At 53.5% G+C, this 18,177-nt stretch overlaps 1 protein-coding gene across 1 annotated transcript in view; it reads right to left on the minus strand.

Moving 5' to 3' along the window:
* SH2B3 (SH2B adaptor protein 3) overlaps positions 1-18,177 on the minus strand; it is a 37,510-nt gene that overhangs the window by 8,643 nt on the left and 10,690 nt on the right. Inside the window, 1 exon segment of the mRNA XM_070386171.1 lies at positions 17,748-18,176. Coding sequence (XP_070242272.1) covers positions 17,748-18,176 — 429 coding nt within the window.

Genomic DNA, 18,177 nt, shown 5'->3' on the forward strand with positions numbered 1-18,177 from the left:
CCTGACATGCTGCGATTCATGGGGTTGCAAAGAGTTGGACAAAACTGAGCGACTGAACCTAAGTCATGGATAACTGAGTTCCCTCTCCTCAGGCAAGAGCCCAGAACGGATGCTGCTTGGACCAATGGATGAACAAATGGATGAAACATCATTCTGAGAAAGGCTTAATCACCTCTTATTGTATCCTATAATATTGTATCCTGCTTATTTAACTTATATGCAGAGTACATCATGAGAAACACTGGGCTGGAAGAAGCACAAGCTGGAATCAAGGCCTGGCAACTGAACTGAATTGTATACAAACAGTCTTAAAAAAAGAGAAAATGTCCTCTTTCAGATTCCAGGGATACCCAGAATGGGAATGCAGACAACCACTAGAACACAGACCTGAGTTTAACTTGCCACAGATTTGTATCTGAGCTTCCCAGCAGCCAGTGCAAAGAGGCATTCTCCAAGAAAAGGCAGCCACTTACGCATGGATCCCGTGCGCAGCAGCCATTAAAGGCTCTGAGAAGAGCTGCTGCTGCTGCTGTGTCTGCTCAGACTTCAGTCATGTCCGAGAAGAGTTGGAGCAGAGAAACCTGAACCCATGTGTTCCCCACCCAGTGGCCACCAAGTGTCCAGCTCAGAAACCCCTGTTGGGTCTGCACAACCACTGCAAGCAGCCTCCCCATCCTGAGTTTTTGGAATTAAACGTTCCTGGCCTTCAGTCCCAACTCTGCCTCACCCTCCATGGACAACTGACTTGCCTCTCCTGGCCTCAGTCTCCACTACTGTAAAGTGGGCTAATGGTGCCCCTCTACCCTCCAAGAAAATGTGGCAGTACCATGTGTATGGGCACTGTGGGGGCAAGGGGGGGAGAATATGGAAAGGTCTCAGGGGATGTCACAGGGCGGGGATGAGCACAGGGTCTTGGGAAGTCAGTCTTAGGAATACCTGGTCTGCTCAGAAGCAAACCGCTCTCCTGAGGAAACTTTCAGCTTTCATGGCTGTCCATACACACTGAGTCCGTGAGCCCGAGGCAGCCTCCCTGCTCCCTTCCCATCTCGTGCCTTCCACAGGGCACAGTCACCGGCTTTAAATGTTTGCTGAGTGCTCTGCAGAGTGGAGAAGGGGGAAGAAAAAGACACCGGAAGCCAAGAGTATGCCAGGAGCCAACAGCCAGGGACCAGTAAGTGCAGCCACATCCACAAGACGGCAGGGGAATTGTCTGTGGCAAGAAACAGCACTAACAGGCCCCCTCACTCCACTCTTTAATGAGCACCTCCTGTGTGCCAGGCACTGGGGCCTGGTCTGTCCATCCAGGACATTTGAACTGTTGAATTCACAGGTCTGCATCATTTCCAGAAATTGGAAATATTGCAGAAAAGAGCATCATCTTGAGGAATGGAGGTACCAGGACCAAGGAAATTGGAAGGTCACCGCTCCAGGGTGAAGGCAACCCTGACATCATCTCTGAGAGCATCCTGCTCTGAGCCACTTGTCTTGTTGGAGGAACATGGTGGGCGCCTCCCCTGACGCCCCCCCCAGGAGCCCACGCATGGCTGGTGTTTTATTCCCGACTTCACAAATGAGCAGCCAAGGCTAAGAGAGCCTCCTACATTACAGCCAGTGGGCCTGGATCCTTTGGAGGTCAGCCTGGGATCCATGTTTATCCTGGGTGCATCTGAAACAGCATTTTCAGATGCTGGGCAAGGAGCCACACCCCCTCCCCAGGCACAAGAGATGGGGAGGGCAGGGGATACAGCCCACCCCACAGAACACACAGTGCTGGGCCCTGGGGGCAAGGGCTTGAGAACGAGCTGGCCTGGATTCCAGTTCTCAGCAGTTCGTAGGGGGATGGGGGAGAGGGCTCTGGATTCTAGTCATAAGCAGCTCCTGCGAGCAAAGCAGGGGCGGTCACAGGGAGCCCCACTAAGGTGAGGCATCACAAAAAGGTGACATCTTGAACCCTGAGAGATGGGACGGGTGGCATGAAAACTGAGTTTGTTGTCCAACAGTCCTGTTAGCGCTCCTCCCAGACACATCCCGAATCCAACAACTTCTCATCCCCCTCCTCTGCTCTAAAACTCTTGTGGAGACTTCCCTGGTGGTCAGTGGCTAACATTCTGCACTCCCAATGCAGAGGGCCCAGGTGGAGAGATCCCTGGTCTGGCAACTAGATCCCACATGGCTGCAACCAAGTAACTCACATGCTGGCTCTGAAGACCATCGAATACCCCATGTGCTGTTACTAAGACTGGGCACTGACGGCCTGCATAAATAGAGAAAATTTTTAAAAAGGGACTTCCCTGTTGCTCCAGGACTAGGATTCCATGCTTCCAATCAGAGGGCCTGGGTTTGATTCTGGTTAGGGAACTAGATCCCATACACTGCAACTAAGAGCTCATACAGTTAAATATTTTTTTAAAAAAACCTGTAGGCCCCACCTTGCTGGTCCTCACCGTGGCCCGTGAGATACTGCTGGACCTCGTTCCTGTTACCTCCTTAACCTCACCTACCCTGTTTTTCACCCTGTTCCGCCACACTGGCCTCCACTCTGCCTTCAATGTACCAAGCACACTCCCACCTCGGGGCCTTTGCACCTGCTGTTCTCTCTGGCTGAAAGGCAGGTTCCCTGCATCTTTACAGATCTGGCTCTTCTTGGACTCAGGTCTCAGCTCAAGGATTGCTGCCTCGGGAAGGCCTTCTCTGACCACTGAATCCAGACACACAGAGTCACCATCCCAGAACCCCCTTCACTTCACTTCCTCCACTGCCTTATCCACCTGTGAAATGTGGATATGGGGAACCTGGTCTTGTCACATCCCCAGGATTGAGCACAGGGCTGGGAGGTTGTAGATGTTCAACTTTAGTCCTCAACAAATATTCATCACAGGCCCCTTGTCTGCCAAGTATCATGTGTGTTGGGATCTGTAGGCACAGGATACGGCCCCCAACGCAGACCCCCACCCTCTCGAGGACTCTAGGGGAATGGCAGGGACTCAGGGAGGCAAGGATGGAGGACACAGGTTGGGCCTCCAGGGCCTTGAGCCAGCTCAGGGAGAGCCCTGGCTGAGAGGAAGGCCCTGGACGCCTCATGGAACACGGGTCAAGCTGACGATACAGATGGAGGAATGGGAGCCCTGACCAGCAAAATTCAGTTATCCCCAGCCATGGAGAGCAGCCAAGTGGAGCTGGGGCTCAGACCCTTGTCTATGTAGTCCCCGAGCCCACAGCACCGCTGCCATCCAGCTCACACACCACCAGACCTGATCTAAACTGCTGGTCTCAGGAGAGAAAACCACCTCTCCTTCAGGGAGCCTTCTCTGATCGCTACATTGTGGTCAGTGCAACTCCTGTGCCTCTCCCGCGGCACGGGGCTTATCAGACCAGGCCATAATTTCCTGATGGTGCCGCTGCCCCCACCATCTGACTGGGAGTTCCTCTGGGGGTGGGGACAGGGCACCAAGCCTTGTTTCCAGCTGGGGCCCAGCACCAGGTCCAGCCTGGAGGAGGTCGAGAGAGAGTCTGTCAGATCAATGGGTGAGGGTAGATGCCTGGGGCCCCAGCCCTCAGATGTCTGGGAAGCAGAGGCAGATGTGGAGGTGTGGCGAGTTATCTCACCCCCTTGTTCCCCTGCTCCCTTGGGGGCAAACTGAAAGCAATGAGCTCAACAAATGTTTAGCTGAACTATAGGGCACAGGTCATTTCCTTCCTCTGCCCCCAACCTGGGGGACACACGGACACACACACACCCTTTGAATGCTTGCTTCCAGCTACTTTTTCTCCATGTGACCCTGAGCAAATCACTTCTCTGTGCTTTTGTTTCCTCGTCTGTAAAATGGAGATGGTGATGAGGCACATGCCCAGGGCTTCTGTATGTGCAACCTGTCAGTTGCCTGGAGTACACAGGAGTCTCCCAGGTCTCCTCCTTGGTCTGGCCCTGTTGTCTCAGGCTTCCGTCTCCCCATAAGAGAGCAGGAAAGGGACGGGAGATGCTTCTATAAAAGCCACAAAGATCAAGTCAGCTTCCCCTTTCTGCCAAGTGAGAGCCCACCAGTGCCAGAGACGGAGCTCTTCCCGAGCCGGCACTGACAGAGGGAGATGTCCCCCCTGCCCAGAGTCCCCATCATTTCGCCTCCCTCCCCTGGGCAGGTGGCACCCCCAGATCACACCCTTAGTGACCAAGCATGATTGTGGGGGCCTGTGCCCCCTCTACTTCTGGACCCGGAGAGGCCCCAAGAAGGCCCTGTAGAAGGGGTAACTAGCTAGAGGTGTTGAGAGAGACATGGGCTGGAAAGTGAAAGTCGCTCAGTCGTGTCCGACTCTTTGTGACCCCATGGCCGGTAGCCTACCAGGCTTCTTGGTCCATGGGATTTTCCAGGCAAGAATACTGGAGTGGGTTACCATTTCCTTCTCCAGGAGATCTTCCCGACCCAGGGATTGAACCCGGGTCTCCCGCATTGTAGGCAGATGCTTTACCGTCTAAGCAGGAAGCATGGGCTGGGGGCTTCCCTAAAGCCCCACCTGCAATGAGCTCCCCTGCAAGCCTGCAAGGTCCCCTCCACATGTCAGAAATGCAGACTCACAGTGACACAGACATAAAGCCCCCTTTCAGAGAGATGGAGACCACCCCACACATAGAATCACAGTGACAGGGACACAAAGCCCCTCTCAGATGCTGGAGCAACCTGCCTCCCAGAGACAGACATGCCCGTGGACAGAGAGAGCTCCCCAACCCCCAATATTCACAGAACCAGTCTTGGATCCCCCTGACAGCCATCCAAACCCTGAGATGCGGCTGTCCAGCTTCATACTGAGTGGCCAAGTGTGGAGATGAGCATGCACTTCTACTCTTAGGCTAGCCTTGGGGAACCACCCAGGATTGGGAGGGAGTGGCCTGTGGCTGAAGAGAGACCACTCCTGGAAGTCACCCTCCCCACACCCCCTCATGGGCGTGGATGCACTAGGGAACCAAGGTGCTTATGGACCTATGGGCATCTCATCAGCTGACCTCGCCTTGCCTCCCCCTCAGGGTGACAGCGGTCCACCCATGACCTGGCCTGGGGAGGCCAATCCTGGGATGGGGCCTTGCAGAGGTGGGAACAGAGAGGCCAGCTTCACACCGTCACAAGCCAGGCTGCGGGCTGTACCTTTCCTCTGCACAGGGCACCACTCCTGGCCAAAACTTCCAGCAGAGTAGAACCAACCACTTTCCAGAATGTGGAGCTGCTCAGTGGCTAGCCTGCGTCAGCTCCCCTCTGTCAGTTTCCTGCTGGAGGACAGAGCAGGGTCTCTGGGAATACTGAGCCGGCACCTAGGCCTGGGCCCACTGGGGGCCCCGTCAGAAGCCCCCTGCACCCTGCCCCTTGCCGGCTGCAAACCAGCTGCCACCAGCTCACGCGTTGAGCGACCACTTCCTGCTCCGAGCATCCCGCCAGTTTTCCTCCCTGCCCTATGTGGCTGCAGAGCCGCAAGAGCCCCGCACCCTGTCCCCACCCACCTTCACACCGACATTGCCTTCCTCATGCGGTGCCCCTCTGGCCACCACAAGGCCAGGACACCCGGGCCTGGAACACTAGGCTGTGTCAGCCCCCAGACAAAAAGGGAAGCCGTGACTCCCAGAGGCCCCACCACCCACCCAGGCCCCGAGCAGGAGGGTCCCGCCTGGCGTGCAACCAGCCACTGCCCCAGGTCTTCCCACTGCATGGGAGGGTGTGCTCTGTGTTCTTGGGGGGAAAGCAGAGGGGACCCAGAGCTGGCTGGCCACCCCCCAGGGCCTTTTGCGCTGTGCCTGCCTCCCAGCCCTATGGTGGAGCCAGCCAGGTGGGGGAAGCCCCTTACCCCAGCAGCACAGCCCTCAGCTGCACCCTGGGGCCCCTGTCAGCTCTACACCCAGCGAGGGTGGAAAAAGATGTGGTTAAGCAACAACAAATAACCTCTGTCACTGGCCTCCGATAGGGGCGTGCAGTGGAGGGAGGGGGGCTCGTCACCACCAAGATCCCCAAAAGCCCCGGACGGTGGCTACCGCCTGCCTTCGAAGAATGATGATTCAGAAAAAGAGGTGAAAGCGAGGACCTCTGGAGCTCAAGGGGGCTGTAGGGCTGCCGTGGAGGCTCAGAGTCAGCTGAGCAGAGCCTCAGGCCAGGCTGACGGGGAACCAGGGCGCCAGCCAGGAGCCCCAGAGTCGGCGGGGCCCACTGAGGCCGCAGTCTCCACCCTTCCCAGCTCAGTCTGCCAAGAGTTCTTGTCATTATCCTTAGCCCCTGTTCAGTGATATGCCTTTACACACAGCACCTCACTGACACCAAAGAACAACAGGAAATTGCACCAGCCACAAAGAATAAAAGCCAGTTGGATTAAATAATTAAATGTGAAACATAAAACCGAGACAAAACTGGAATAAAAGAACCTGAGTAATTATCTGATCCCAGCCCTAAGCAGAAAAAGCAAAGGACAAAATCATGAAGGAAAAAAATCAACCATATGTCAGTGCCCAGACTTAAAAACCTTCATAGGCTGAGAAACTCAGAACCAGTTGAAAAGTCAAATAGCAAAGGAAATATTTGCAGTGTGTGACAGAGCACCAGGATCCATGTACAGAGCTCCTGCAGGTTAGCAGGGAAGAGGCAGGCAGTGCAAGAGAGGCACACAGAGAGTTAATGGTCTGTAAGTCACAGAAAATGTCTACGGCCAAGAAACATAAGAGACAGTCAAAATTCGCAGGGACAGAAAGCAGGATTAATGGCTGCTAAGGGCTGGGGACCAATGCTAACAGGTACTGGGTTTCTGAGTGAGGTGATGAAACAAGGTGGTGCAATGTTCTGGAATGAGACAGTGATGATGGCTGCATACACAGTGATATGCTAAAAACAACGAATTGTACTTTAACATGGTGAATTTTATGTCATGTGAAGTATATCTCAAAGTTCTTTAAAAAGAGAAATGGCCCATTCTATTCATAATCAGGACAAGATAACCACTTCACCTGGTAGTTGGCAAACATTTTTAAAGTAATACCCAATGTAAGCACCACTATTTGAAGATATTTAAATGAGTATGGCTTTTCCAGAAGGCTCTTTGGAAAGGATGTATCAGAAACATTAGAAATAGCTCCTGAGCACATGAAAAGATGCTCAACCTCATTAGCCATCAGGGAAATGTAAATCAAAACCATTCAACTATTCAAAACCATTGTAGGATGGCTACAATCAAAAACAGCTATAATAAAAAGTGTTGGTGAGGATGTGAAGAAGTTAGAACCTTCATACATTACTGGTGGGAATATAAAATGGTGCAGTAGTCTGGAAAACAGTTTAGCAGCTCCTCAAAATGTTTAAAGGGAGTTACATTTGATCCAACAATTCTACTCCTAGGTACATACCCAGGGAAAAAAAAAGAAATGCGTCCACACGAAAACTTAACTCACAAATGTCTGCAGCAGCACTTTTCATAATCACCCGAAAGTGAAGACAACCTCATGTCCATCCACTGAGAAATGGACATACAAAATGCCATCTAGCCATACAATGGGAAATCAGTGGGCAATAAAAAGGAACAAAATACTGACACGAGCTCCAACATGGACAAGCCTTGAACACATGATGCTGAGTGAAAGAAGACAGTCATGAAAGACCACACACTGGTTCTGTGTACATGAAAAGAAGAGACTAAGCCAATCTAGGGAGACAGAGGAGATGAGTGGCTACCTGGGGCCGGGGGAGGGGAGGGATGAGGAGTGATTGCTGATGGCTACAAGGTCTCTTTTTGAGATGAGTGGTGGTGAGATGAGAAAGTGGCCTGTAAACCATGGAGACATGTACAACCCTGTATATATACTAAAAACCACTGTACCCTTTTAAACAGGTTAATTTTATAATCTGTAAACTATATCTCAATAAAGCTTTAAGAGAAAACACATGAGAAGCGCTCATGACGCCTTCCAGCCAGCACTTCCCCTCTAGGAATGTAGCCTAAGGAAGTAATCAGAGATGGGCAGCAAGATTGATGTACAAGACGTTTGTCACAAGGGTATCTACTTGAGCAAAAAAATTAGAAATGGTTGAAACAGGAGTCTGGATAATCACAGATAAATACATCATGGCCTATGTAAATGAAATATTGTGCAGCCATTAAGACATTCTTAAAAATTTCTTAAGAAAACATAAAAATATTCAACACATGTTAAGTGAAAAAAAAAATGTAGAATGAATGTGTTAGTCCCACAAGGGCTTGGGGTTTTGTCCAAAAGTTTCTGCCCATTTCCAGCGTGCTGGGCACACAGAAGGAGCTCCCTCTATTAACTACTGAATGAAGAATTAGCGAATGCTGATGGAGCTGCAATTTGGGGGAAAAGTTGGAGAAAGAAATACAAGAGAGGACAGAGACATTGACTGGGACTGAAATGCTCGTTTTCTCTGGGTAGTTGGATCATGGGTGGTCTTTCGGTGACTGTTCTATCATTTCTGCCCTGAGCTTTAAAACAAAACCAGAAACACCAGGAACTCAAACGTGGGGGCCCTCGGTAAGGTAGACAGTTTCCTAGATTACATGCAGATCTGAAAAGAGACACCACGGTCTGTCCTCCCGTTCCAGATGGTTCCCTGGAGAGAGGTTCTCTCTGCCGTGCTGTGGACTTCAGACTGGGCCGCAGTCAGGATTTGCGTCCGGCCCAGGAAGGAGGGGGTTCAGACACAGGGAGGGAGGACCCGGAGGCTAGATCTTGCTGTGCTGGCCCCCACCCCTATCCGCCGTCATCCATCGGTTCCAGAGACTGAGCAGTCAGTGGGGTCCACGGCCCAAGGGCAACGGTGGCCTCCACCCCAGCTCGGAGGGGAGAGAGAAAAAGGGGTGTGTGCCCCAGAAAGGAAGCTGAGGCGGCCCCTCCTGCCTTGGGGAAGGAAGCCACCCCGCCCCCACCCCCAGTGAGGGCCAGCGCTCAGAATGCAGAGATCTCTGGTGTGCATTTTGGTTTCCTTTTCCATTCACAAAGAAGTGGGTGGGGGATTTCCAGCAGGCCCAACTGGCTGTCCGTGCTGTCCGCTTTGCCCAGTTAGGGCCACTGGGAGTGGCAGCCAGGTGGTGGCCTATCCCAGGGAGGGCCTCTGGGGACCCAGCTCGAGGGTCTGTGACTTCCCACGCAGGAAGTCCCTTCCGCTGCCCCTCAGGAAGGAAACACCTCACACCTCGTGCCAGGCCCTCCAGGAGCCAGGTTTTGACTCGGTCACCCGGCGAGGGCAGGACTGACATCCCATTCTTCAAAATGGGAAACCAAAGCCAAAACAGGCCAGGTTTTCAGCCCAAAGCCACATAACAAGGACGCAAGAGCCACGATCTGAACCCAAACCTGTCCATGTGCCCTGCCCCCTGGCCACCAAGTCCACAGCGCAGACTCCACAGTTCTGTGTCTCCACATGCGGTCCCCCAACAAAGGAAAACCAAAGATCAACTTCCAAGAAGCTGACAACAGCCACAGGCCCGAGGAGCAAGGGGATGGAGGGATGATAAATGACTGTCATTTGCCACCCTCCCCCTGATGGATTCAGGGGCACTTTCCAGTCTTGGGATTCACAGAATTTGAGCCGAAAGGAAGCACACCGATACCATCTGCCCGTGGTTTCAGCGTGGTTGGGGGTTTCTTCTAAGCGGCAAAGTACTTTTCAAAAAACGATGTTACACAAAACCCCAATAAGGGGCAGACAGGGCGGCTGTGTGTGCGGTTGGGGGCCCCACGGGAGCCCTGCCTACCACCACCCCTTCCTTCCTTCCCCCACCAGCCCTGGAAGGCCCGGATCAAGCCCCTTGGTTGCCCGTTTCACAGCTCAGAGAGGCACGGGGAATCACCTGGGTCACAGCAGCCCCAGCAGAGCGAGGACAGAAACCCCATCTCACCCCAGAAGCCTTTGACGCCTGGTCCTCCTGGGAAGGTGGGATTGGGGATGCACTGGCCTTCTACACGCCTGTCTCCCCGGGGATCATTGGGGCTCTGGGCCCACAAGGGTCTGCTGGGCTATAGTGGGTGGTCTCTGTGCCTGTTTGGGGGTTGACACAAGCCCCTGACCTTGGCAGGCCCACAGCAGACTGCATTCCTGCTCTTCCACCTGCCAGCTGTGTGGCCTTGGGCAAGTCTCTATATCTCTCCATGCCTCTTTCCTCTTAAGAGACAGTGTCCTCTCTGTCTCCGCCTTCCAGTGTTTGTGGTGACTGCATGGGATGTGTCGAATGCAGTGCCCACCGTGCTGAAAATGACTAGTAACAAGTAGCAGCTGCAGCAGCTCAGCCTGGCTGAGAGCCCCTGCATGGGGCCGGCTCTCACCGCCACGGGGACAGCGGTTGGTTCACCATCGCCCTGCTGTGGGTGCCGCCACTCAGCTCTTTGTACTTGAGGAAAATGAGGCACAGGGAGGGCCAAGTGCCCTTCCCGAGGCCGCACAGTGCAGAAGGGCAGGGACGGGACTCGGGCCCAGGTCTGTCCGAGCCCCCAGGAGGCTGCCCCTCCCGCCTGCATGGCCGCTTCCTGCCCAGCCCTCCTCTTCCTCCTCGCACTCCTGCCTCCGAGAGGAAACCGCCGGCCCCCGGCGGACGTCCCTCTCTCTCTGCTTCCTCTTTCCCACACTCGGGCACGGGCTCTGGGCTCGGCCCCCAGGGTCCAGCGGTGGCTCCTTCTGCATCTTGGGGCCTCAGTTTCCCCACCCGGGAGGCAGGCACAGCGGAGTCAGGGGAGGTTGAAGGGCTAGTTGGGCAATGCCCTCACCCCCAGGCTGCGCTCAAGACTCTCAGCCCCTTCATCATCCAGGCTGCTTGCCAGGAGCACTGACTGCTCCCAGCCAGGTCCCCTGCCCACCCAGTCAGCACCTGCAGGATCCACAGCTCATGACACGTATGGGCGCCAGGACCACCCCCATTTTACAGACGAGGAAACTGAGGCCCTGTCACTTGCCCAAGGACAGCTCATAAGCAGAGGAGGGAACGACTCTGAACCACACTGCCCGACGGCCCCCAGCCACCCTAAGGACCAGTCGGTCCAGCCACTGCCAACTGACCCACTTCCTCTTGGGGCTACGAGGGCTGGCAGTGCAGGAGGGAGCTCAGGGCTGTGGGCCGAGTCCCCTAGGATCCCCCACCTCCTTGCTCAACGGCTTCTCTGGGCTGAGCAGCAGAGGCCAACAGCAGGGCACGCTGTGCAAGAGGGACCCAGGGGAGTCCGGGCCTCAATGTGCCCAGCTGTAAATTGGTGGCACTGGACATGATGGCCATGGGGAGCCTTTTCAGGTCTGAGAACTCAAAACAGACACTCCCCCTACCAACCCCCACCCACCCGGGTAGGGCCCCTGGCTAACCACCACCAGCTCCGCCACCCATGATAACAGTAGATACTCTGGAGACACACTGGGCACCAGGTGCAGCCCAAATGCCCAATTCCCCATCCCGTCTCCGATGCTCTGAGCTGTGTGACTGTGGACAAGTCACCTCCCCTCTCCTAAACTCAATTTCCCCATCTGTGATATAGGGCCAATTGCTGCAGCCCCCTCACAGGGCTGCTGTGAGGGGTAAATGAAGCCCAGACAGTTAAATGCTTAGTATATAACAAGTGCCAAACAGATGCTGCCTAAAAGGGCATTTTTCAACAGCACCTACTATTAACAGAATTCCATCAATACTCCCACAGTGCAGATGAGAGAAACTAAGGCTCAGCCCTCAGACCGAGCAAAGCTGGCCAGACTCTGAGACCCCCTCAGCCAAACCAGGCCTGGACATGTGGGGAAACTGAGACTGGAAACAGCAAAGGGCTGGCCCTGAGGCCATGGCCTGCCCAGATGCGCTCCACTGAAAATGGATCCCAGCTCCTAGGAGAGCCCTGCCCTCCAGGGTAGCCAATCCCAACCCCTGTAATTGCTCCCTGACCTTGGGACCCACCCCTCACCCCAGTCAGGCTCTCCTTCCGCAGGGGCCAGGCTGGGGTGCACTCCGAGTGAGCCTGGCCCAGCACTGCCAAATCCACCAATTCGTATGAGAAACCAGAAGTTGGGCTCTTATAGGAAACCTCTCCATTTTATGGTTTATAAATATTGGCAATCAATCCATCTTTCTTGTTTGTAACTGCCGAGGATGGCACATCTTAGGCCTGGCCTGGCCAGGAGCTGGTGCTCTGCACCCCATGGCTGGAGGGGGGGCCGTTCAGCAGTGTGGCTGGGGGCTCAGGAGTAGGGACCAGTTGGGATCAGGGCTCAGATCTCCTTAGCAGCATGCTCCTGAGTTTCTTTGCCTCTCCTGGCCTTGGTTTTCCCATGTCAAACGGGCCGATAAGCTTGACCTCATGGGAAGGACTTGAGGGTCAAGTGTTTAGGGCAATGCCTGGTGAGTAATACTGTTTACTTAAGGAAACATACTGCTTCCTCAGCAGCCCCCAGCCTGAGCTCAGAGATGCCCGAGGGAGGTGCCATAGGACAAGAGGGTCTTCTAGGAGAAGAATCATGCCACATCCTCCCAGACACCGGAAGACCACAGGCAGCCCCAGAGGGTTTCTCCAGCCCATTCCCACTGCTGAGCAAGTGTCGCACCCGCCTTTGGCCCTGAATCCTTCACATGCTCCCACTGCTCTCAGTGTGAAACCTAACATCCTCACTGTGCTCCCTCAGGTGCCGCCCAACCCAGCCCGGTCACCTTTCCAGCCTCACCCCTCCTTCTGCCCTCTACTCCAGCCCCTGGCTGCATGGCTGTTCCTCCAAGTCTCCTGGCTCATGCCCACCCGAGGGCCTTCCCACTTGCCGTTCCTCAGCATGGGACTCCTTTACCCAGTCTTCCAGGAGCAGCACCTTCGCTCATCCCAGATGTCACTTCCTGCCAAGGGGCTCTGATGACCACCCCCCAGGGACAATCCCCAGCCTCCCCCGAGCGCACAGAAGGAAGGGCTGTTCTGCCCCCTGTCCACCTGCAGCGATGCCACTGAAACTAGACTTTGAACTCTGGGAACGAACTATGCTTGTCTCCTCCCACCCCCCTGAAGGTCCACTGCAGCAGCCTGTGGCCTCCGCTTATACACTGCCTGTAATGGCCGGCTCCCTCCCACCGCAGCCCTCACGGTGCCTTGAGCCCTGGCTGCTGCCATCACGCCTACTTTACAGACAACTAGACTGAGGCTGTGAGTGGAGAATTGACCGGGTCAGGGGCACTGGTCAGAGGCGGAGCTCTGACCCAACTCCAGGGGAGGCAGACCCATGAGCTGCCGACCACCTGGCCTCAGATTTCCGGGGGGAAGGGGGGGCACACGCCCCAAGTGAGGTCCCTGGGCAGTGCCCTCTCTCAGTTCTCGTCCTCCAAGCCTCTTCTGCCTGAGCACCATCCAAGTGACAGAGCTCAGGTGTGAATCCAGAGCTCAAGCCTTTGCTGTCACACCCTCCTTTGCCTTTCTTGACTCTTTGAGCTGCCCTGGCATGTGAGATCTTAGTTCACTTGCCAGAGATGGAAGCTGCACCCTCTGCACTGGAACCACAGAGTCTTAACCACTGGACCATCAGGGAAGTCACTGCCTTTGTTTAAAGTTGCTCGCATAGGGGTAGGGTGGGGGAGAGGAGAGAGAGACTCAAGAGGGAGCTGATATATGTATAATTATGGCTGATTTGTGTTGTTGTATGGCAGAGAGCAAGACAACATTGTAAAACAACTTTCTTCCAATTAAAAAATAAATTAAGAAGTTGCTCCCATAGACAACTCCAGGGTCAGAGGTCAGAGGTCAAGGCTGCCCAGTAGGCAGGCACACTCAAGACTTCTAGTCTAGGTATCTTCAGCCTAGACTGGATGATCCAAGTCACTCCAGGAAACATTCAGAAGAGCCTCAGGCTGTTCTAATCCCGAAGCTAGGACCTGCTCACATACCCTGTGGAGGGGGTGGGAGATGCCCTACCAGGGCTGCTTACTTTGTGGGGGACACCCAGGTCACACAGCAACTCTCAAGCCTGTGAAAGAGGCCCAGGTGGCCTGGGGGGAGGGGCGAGCCCAGGGACCCAGCTGCCACCCCAGGTCCCACTTCTCCGAGGCCAGACACCACTTCTGAGCCCTAAGAACTCTGACAGCTGCTCTGACCCTGGGCTCCTGAAGAACAGGAGCCTTGATCGTGCATCCCAGCCAGGTACCAAGGGCCCAAAGCAGTAAAAAAATCTGCACTGACTTATTACCAAATAATAAGTCCCCAAATCATTTCACTACGACAACCACAACAACAAGAAATACCAGAAACGCCAAGCCTTCCCTGTGCTGGGCGCTCAGCAGAGGCGCCCTCCCAGGTAACACAACAGCCACGCAAAGTGCGAGCTCTGAGAAGCTCAGCTCAATAGAGGAGGAAGCTGAGGCCCAGAGAGGTGACACCACCTGCCTAAGGATCTGCAGCTGAGAAAGAAGCGAATTCATTGTTTGAACTTGGGTCCGCCTGACTCCTGGCACTGTGTTTTCTAAGACGGTTTGTTTTAAGCAGCAGCAGTTCTTAAAAGTTTTACAGGGAATCGCACATTATCATGCAGGTAAGACCATGTATCTGGGATGTTATTTGCTTTTCATGGTGTCAGAGCCTTGAGACTTTTTAAAACAATGAATAAAGTTTTTATCTGCACTTTCCAAAAGCTTCATGTTACATCTGGAATAAAATACTAACTCTTCACAGGACCTCCTCCCCTGCGAGCCGTCTTCCCCTTCTGTGACCCCACCACGTTTCTGTGCTGCTTTCTTAAAAACATGCAAAATGCTTTCCCATCTCCGTGCCTTTTCCCTATGCTGTTCCTGAAACCCAGCGATTCTTACCTCAGTAAGATCTTAGTTCAGGGACTTCCCTGGTGGTCCAATGGTTAAGAATCTGCCTGCTAATGCAAGAGATGTAGGTTCGATTCCTGGTCTGTGAACCAAGATCCCACATGCCACAGAGCAACTAACCCTGACGCCACAACTGCTGAGACCGTGCGCTCTGAAGTCTGAGAACCTCAACTAGAAGCCCACTCACTGTAACAAAGACCCAGTGCAGCCAAAAAACAAAAGATCTCAGTTCAAAAGTCACCTCCTCAGTGGCAGCTCAGTGCTTAGGACTCCATGCTTTCACTAACGAGGGTGCAGGGTTTCAATCTCTGGTTGTGGAACTAAGATTCCCACAAGCCTCACAGCACAGTTGGGGGAAAAAAAGTTACCTCAAGATTCACAGTTAAACTTTGGTGATTAAGACAGTGTGGTGTTGGCATAGGATAGACACACAGGCCAATGGAACAGCAGGTCCAGAAGCACACAGATGGACACTAGATTCAGGCTGACAGTAGCATCACATGAGACCCAATGGGAAAAAGAGGGTCACATCAGCATGCATCACCAGGACTGGAAGAGCTGTGACCCCTGCCTCACACCGCAGTTCAGGGTGGATCTTGTGAAGGCCTGTCAATATGATTCAGCCCAAACAATAAAGCTTTTAGAAGACAAGACAAGAAAGATCTTCATGACCCTTGGTAGGCAAAGATTCCTTTAATGGGACAGAAAAAGCACTAACCATAAATGAAAGCAGTCGATAAACTTTAGACTACATTAAAATCAAGAACTTAGGTTCACAAAAGGATTCCATTAAAAGAGTAAAAAGATAAGCATAGTGCAGAAGATGATACGGACAAAGAAAGTGCCTTCAGGGTATATAAAGACTATAAATCAATAAGAAACAGACAGACAACTCAATAAAAATGACAAACACTTGAAAAAAGAGCCAGTCCCAATGGCCAATAAACACATGATAAAGTGCTCAACTTCATAAGTCAGGGAAATACAAATTACAGCTGCAATTTGAGATACCAGTATACATCCATTGAAGAGAAGAAAAAAAAGACTCATACACTGCTGATGAGGATGCAAAACTGTGCTGTCAATTTGTAGAAAAATTTAGAGGTTTCTTACAAAGTTAAACGTGCACTTACCATATGACCTAGCACTTCTAGGAATCTACCAAAGGGAAATGGAAGCATATGTCCATACAAAGACCTCAGAACAAATTTCATTACAGCATGATTTGTAAAAGTCCCAAAGCAGAAACAATCCAAATATCCACCAATCGGTAAACGGATAAACAAATTGAAGGACATCCATACAACAGACTGGATTTACTCAGCCATAAAAAGAAACAAACTCTAGTACATCCAAGAGCACGAGCAAATGTCTAGAACATACTGGGTGAAAGAGGCCAGACATAAAAACCAATGTACTGTGCGATTCCAGTCTTCCTAGGTTGCCCCAGTGGGAAAGAACCCGCCTGCCAAGGCGGGTTAGATGTAACAGATGGGGGTTCCATCCCTGGTCAGAAAGATCCCCTGGAGGAGGGCATGGCAACCCACTCCAGTATTCCTGCCTAGAGAATCCCATGGACAGAGCCTGGCAGGCTGCAGTCCATGGGGTCCCACAGAGTCAGACACAACTGAAGCGACTTAGCACGCACACACAGACTGTGCAATTCCATTTATATGAAGTTCAAAACAGAGAAATGCAATCCATAGGGGCATGAGTCAATGTGTGTGGGGGGGTGGGTGCTGATGTGGAAGAGGTGTGAGGGAGCCCCCCAGGGCACTGGGCCACTGGGTGTACAAACACAGAGATCCTTGTGAAGTTTCAGACGCACTTCACACGGCTCAGCATGTGAGTATGACTCCACAGAGAAGTTTAAAAAGGAAAGGTACTTCACACAAGGGGCTTCCTTGACAACATCCCATCCCACCCCCAAATTAGGACCTCCTCCCAGAGGTTCCATTTCTTTCTTTCAGAACACAAGATACAATTTATAATTCCAAGTTCATTGGTCATTTTACTCCTTCAATAGCCCCACCAGGACACCAGCTTCCCCAGCAGCTAGTGCTGAGCAGTTGCTAAACAAGTATTTTTTGAATGAATGAGTAATTGTTGGTCTCCTCCACCCAGACGGTGACCCCCCCCCCACCCCCCAGAGCTGGGATCTGCTTTGCTCACTCTCTAGACTAAGGGCCTAGGACATAACAGAACCACAAAGAGAAGGGAATTACAGGCCACAGGATCCCATCAGCTTGACACATCTGGTCAAAGACGGAGTCCTACAGGTGTCCAGAAGACAACGAGCCTTCAGCCTCAACTGCACCACTGGAACTGTGTCCCAAAAGACCCCCCCCAAAAAAAATCTAAACTTCAAAGAAAGTAAGACATTCACAAAGCATGGAAGGCCTCTAAGGAATTCCACCACAGTTTTTAACTCCTTAGGAGAAATCCTCCTATTTGTCAGGGTCAACCTGGGTCAGGCTTTTCAAGGACCCTGAACCAGGCTGCCACCAGCCCACATGATGCCCATGTATGGTGTCCCTGGATATTCTACAAAATCCCTGACCAGTGCTGCTGAAAACTGCCAAGGCCGCTGGAAACAAGGCTGAAGAACCATTCATCACAGCCAAGAGGTGCCTAAGAACACATAACGACTACATCAAACTTGGTGTCCTGAGGCAGAAAAGGGACCTTAGGGGAAAACCAGGGGAATCCAAAGGACCCTCAGAGTCCAGTTAACAGTCACGTTCTAACGTTTATTCCTTAATTATACGACGAACGTGCATGGCATTGTAACAGAGAAACACGAAGCAAAGCTGAGTGTGGCGTCTAAGGGAGCTCTGTACTACCTAAAAATGGGAAATGATTCTCTGAGGGAACAGTTTACTTTTTAAAAGTCCCCTGGGCACTCTGCAGCTACCTGCTGGGAAAGTGTCACCACCCGGAGCCACGTGCGCGCGGGGTCTTACCTTGGGCGGGTCGAAGAGCTCTAGCAGGCGGTCTGCGCCGTCGGGGCCCGTGCGCCGCAGCGCCAGCCGCCCCCGCTGCCAGCGCGCCCCGCTGTCCATGGAGGCCTCGTCGGCCAGGCTGTACCGCAGGGTCGCCTCCTTGAGGGCCTCGGGCGGCGGCTCCCGGGCCAGGCTCCAGGGCAGGAGCTTCCTGGCCAGGCCGGGCCTGGCCGGGGCCTCGCCGGCCTCCCCGTTGGTGGCGACGGGGCCCGCGGGCAGCTCGCCGGCTGAGCGGTGGCGGAAGATGTGGCGGAGGCTGTGGCGCAGGTGCCGGAGCGAGCAGGTGGCGGCCGGTCGCGGCGGGGCCAGCTCCTCTGAGCTGCGGGCCTTGGGCAGGCCGGGGGCGGGCGCGGGGGCGGCGGGGCCGGCGCCCGGCTCGGCGGGGGCCGCC

This window comes from Bos mutus, chromosome 17 (assembly GCF_027580195.1).
Source record: "Bos mutus isolate GX-2022 chromosome 17, NWIPB_WYAK_1.1, whole genome shotgun sequence".
Taxonomy (NCBI): domain Eukaryota; kingdom Metazoa; phylum Chordata; class Mammalia; order Artiodactyla; family Bovidae; genus Bos; species Bos mutus.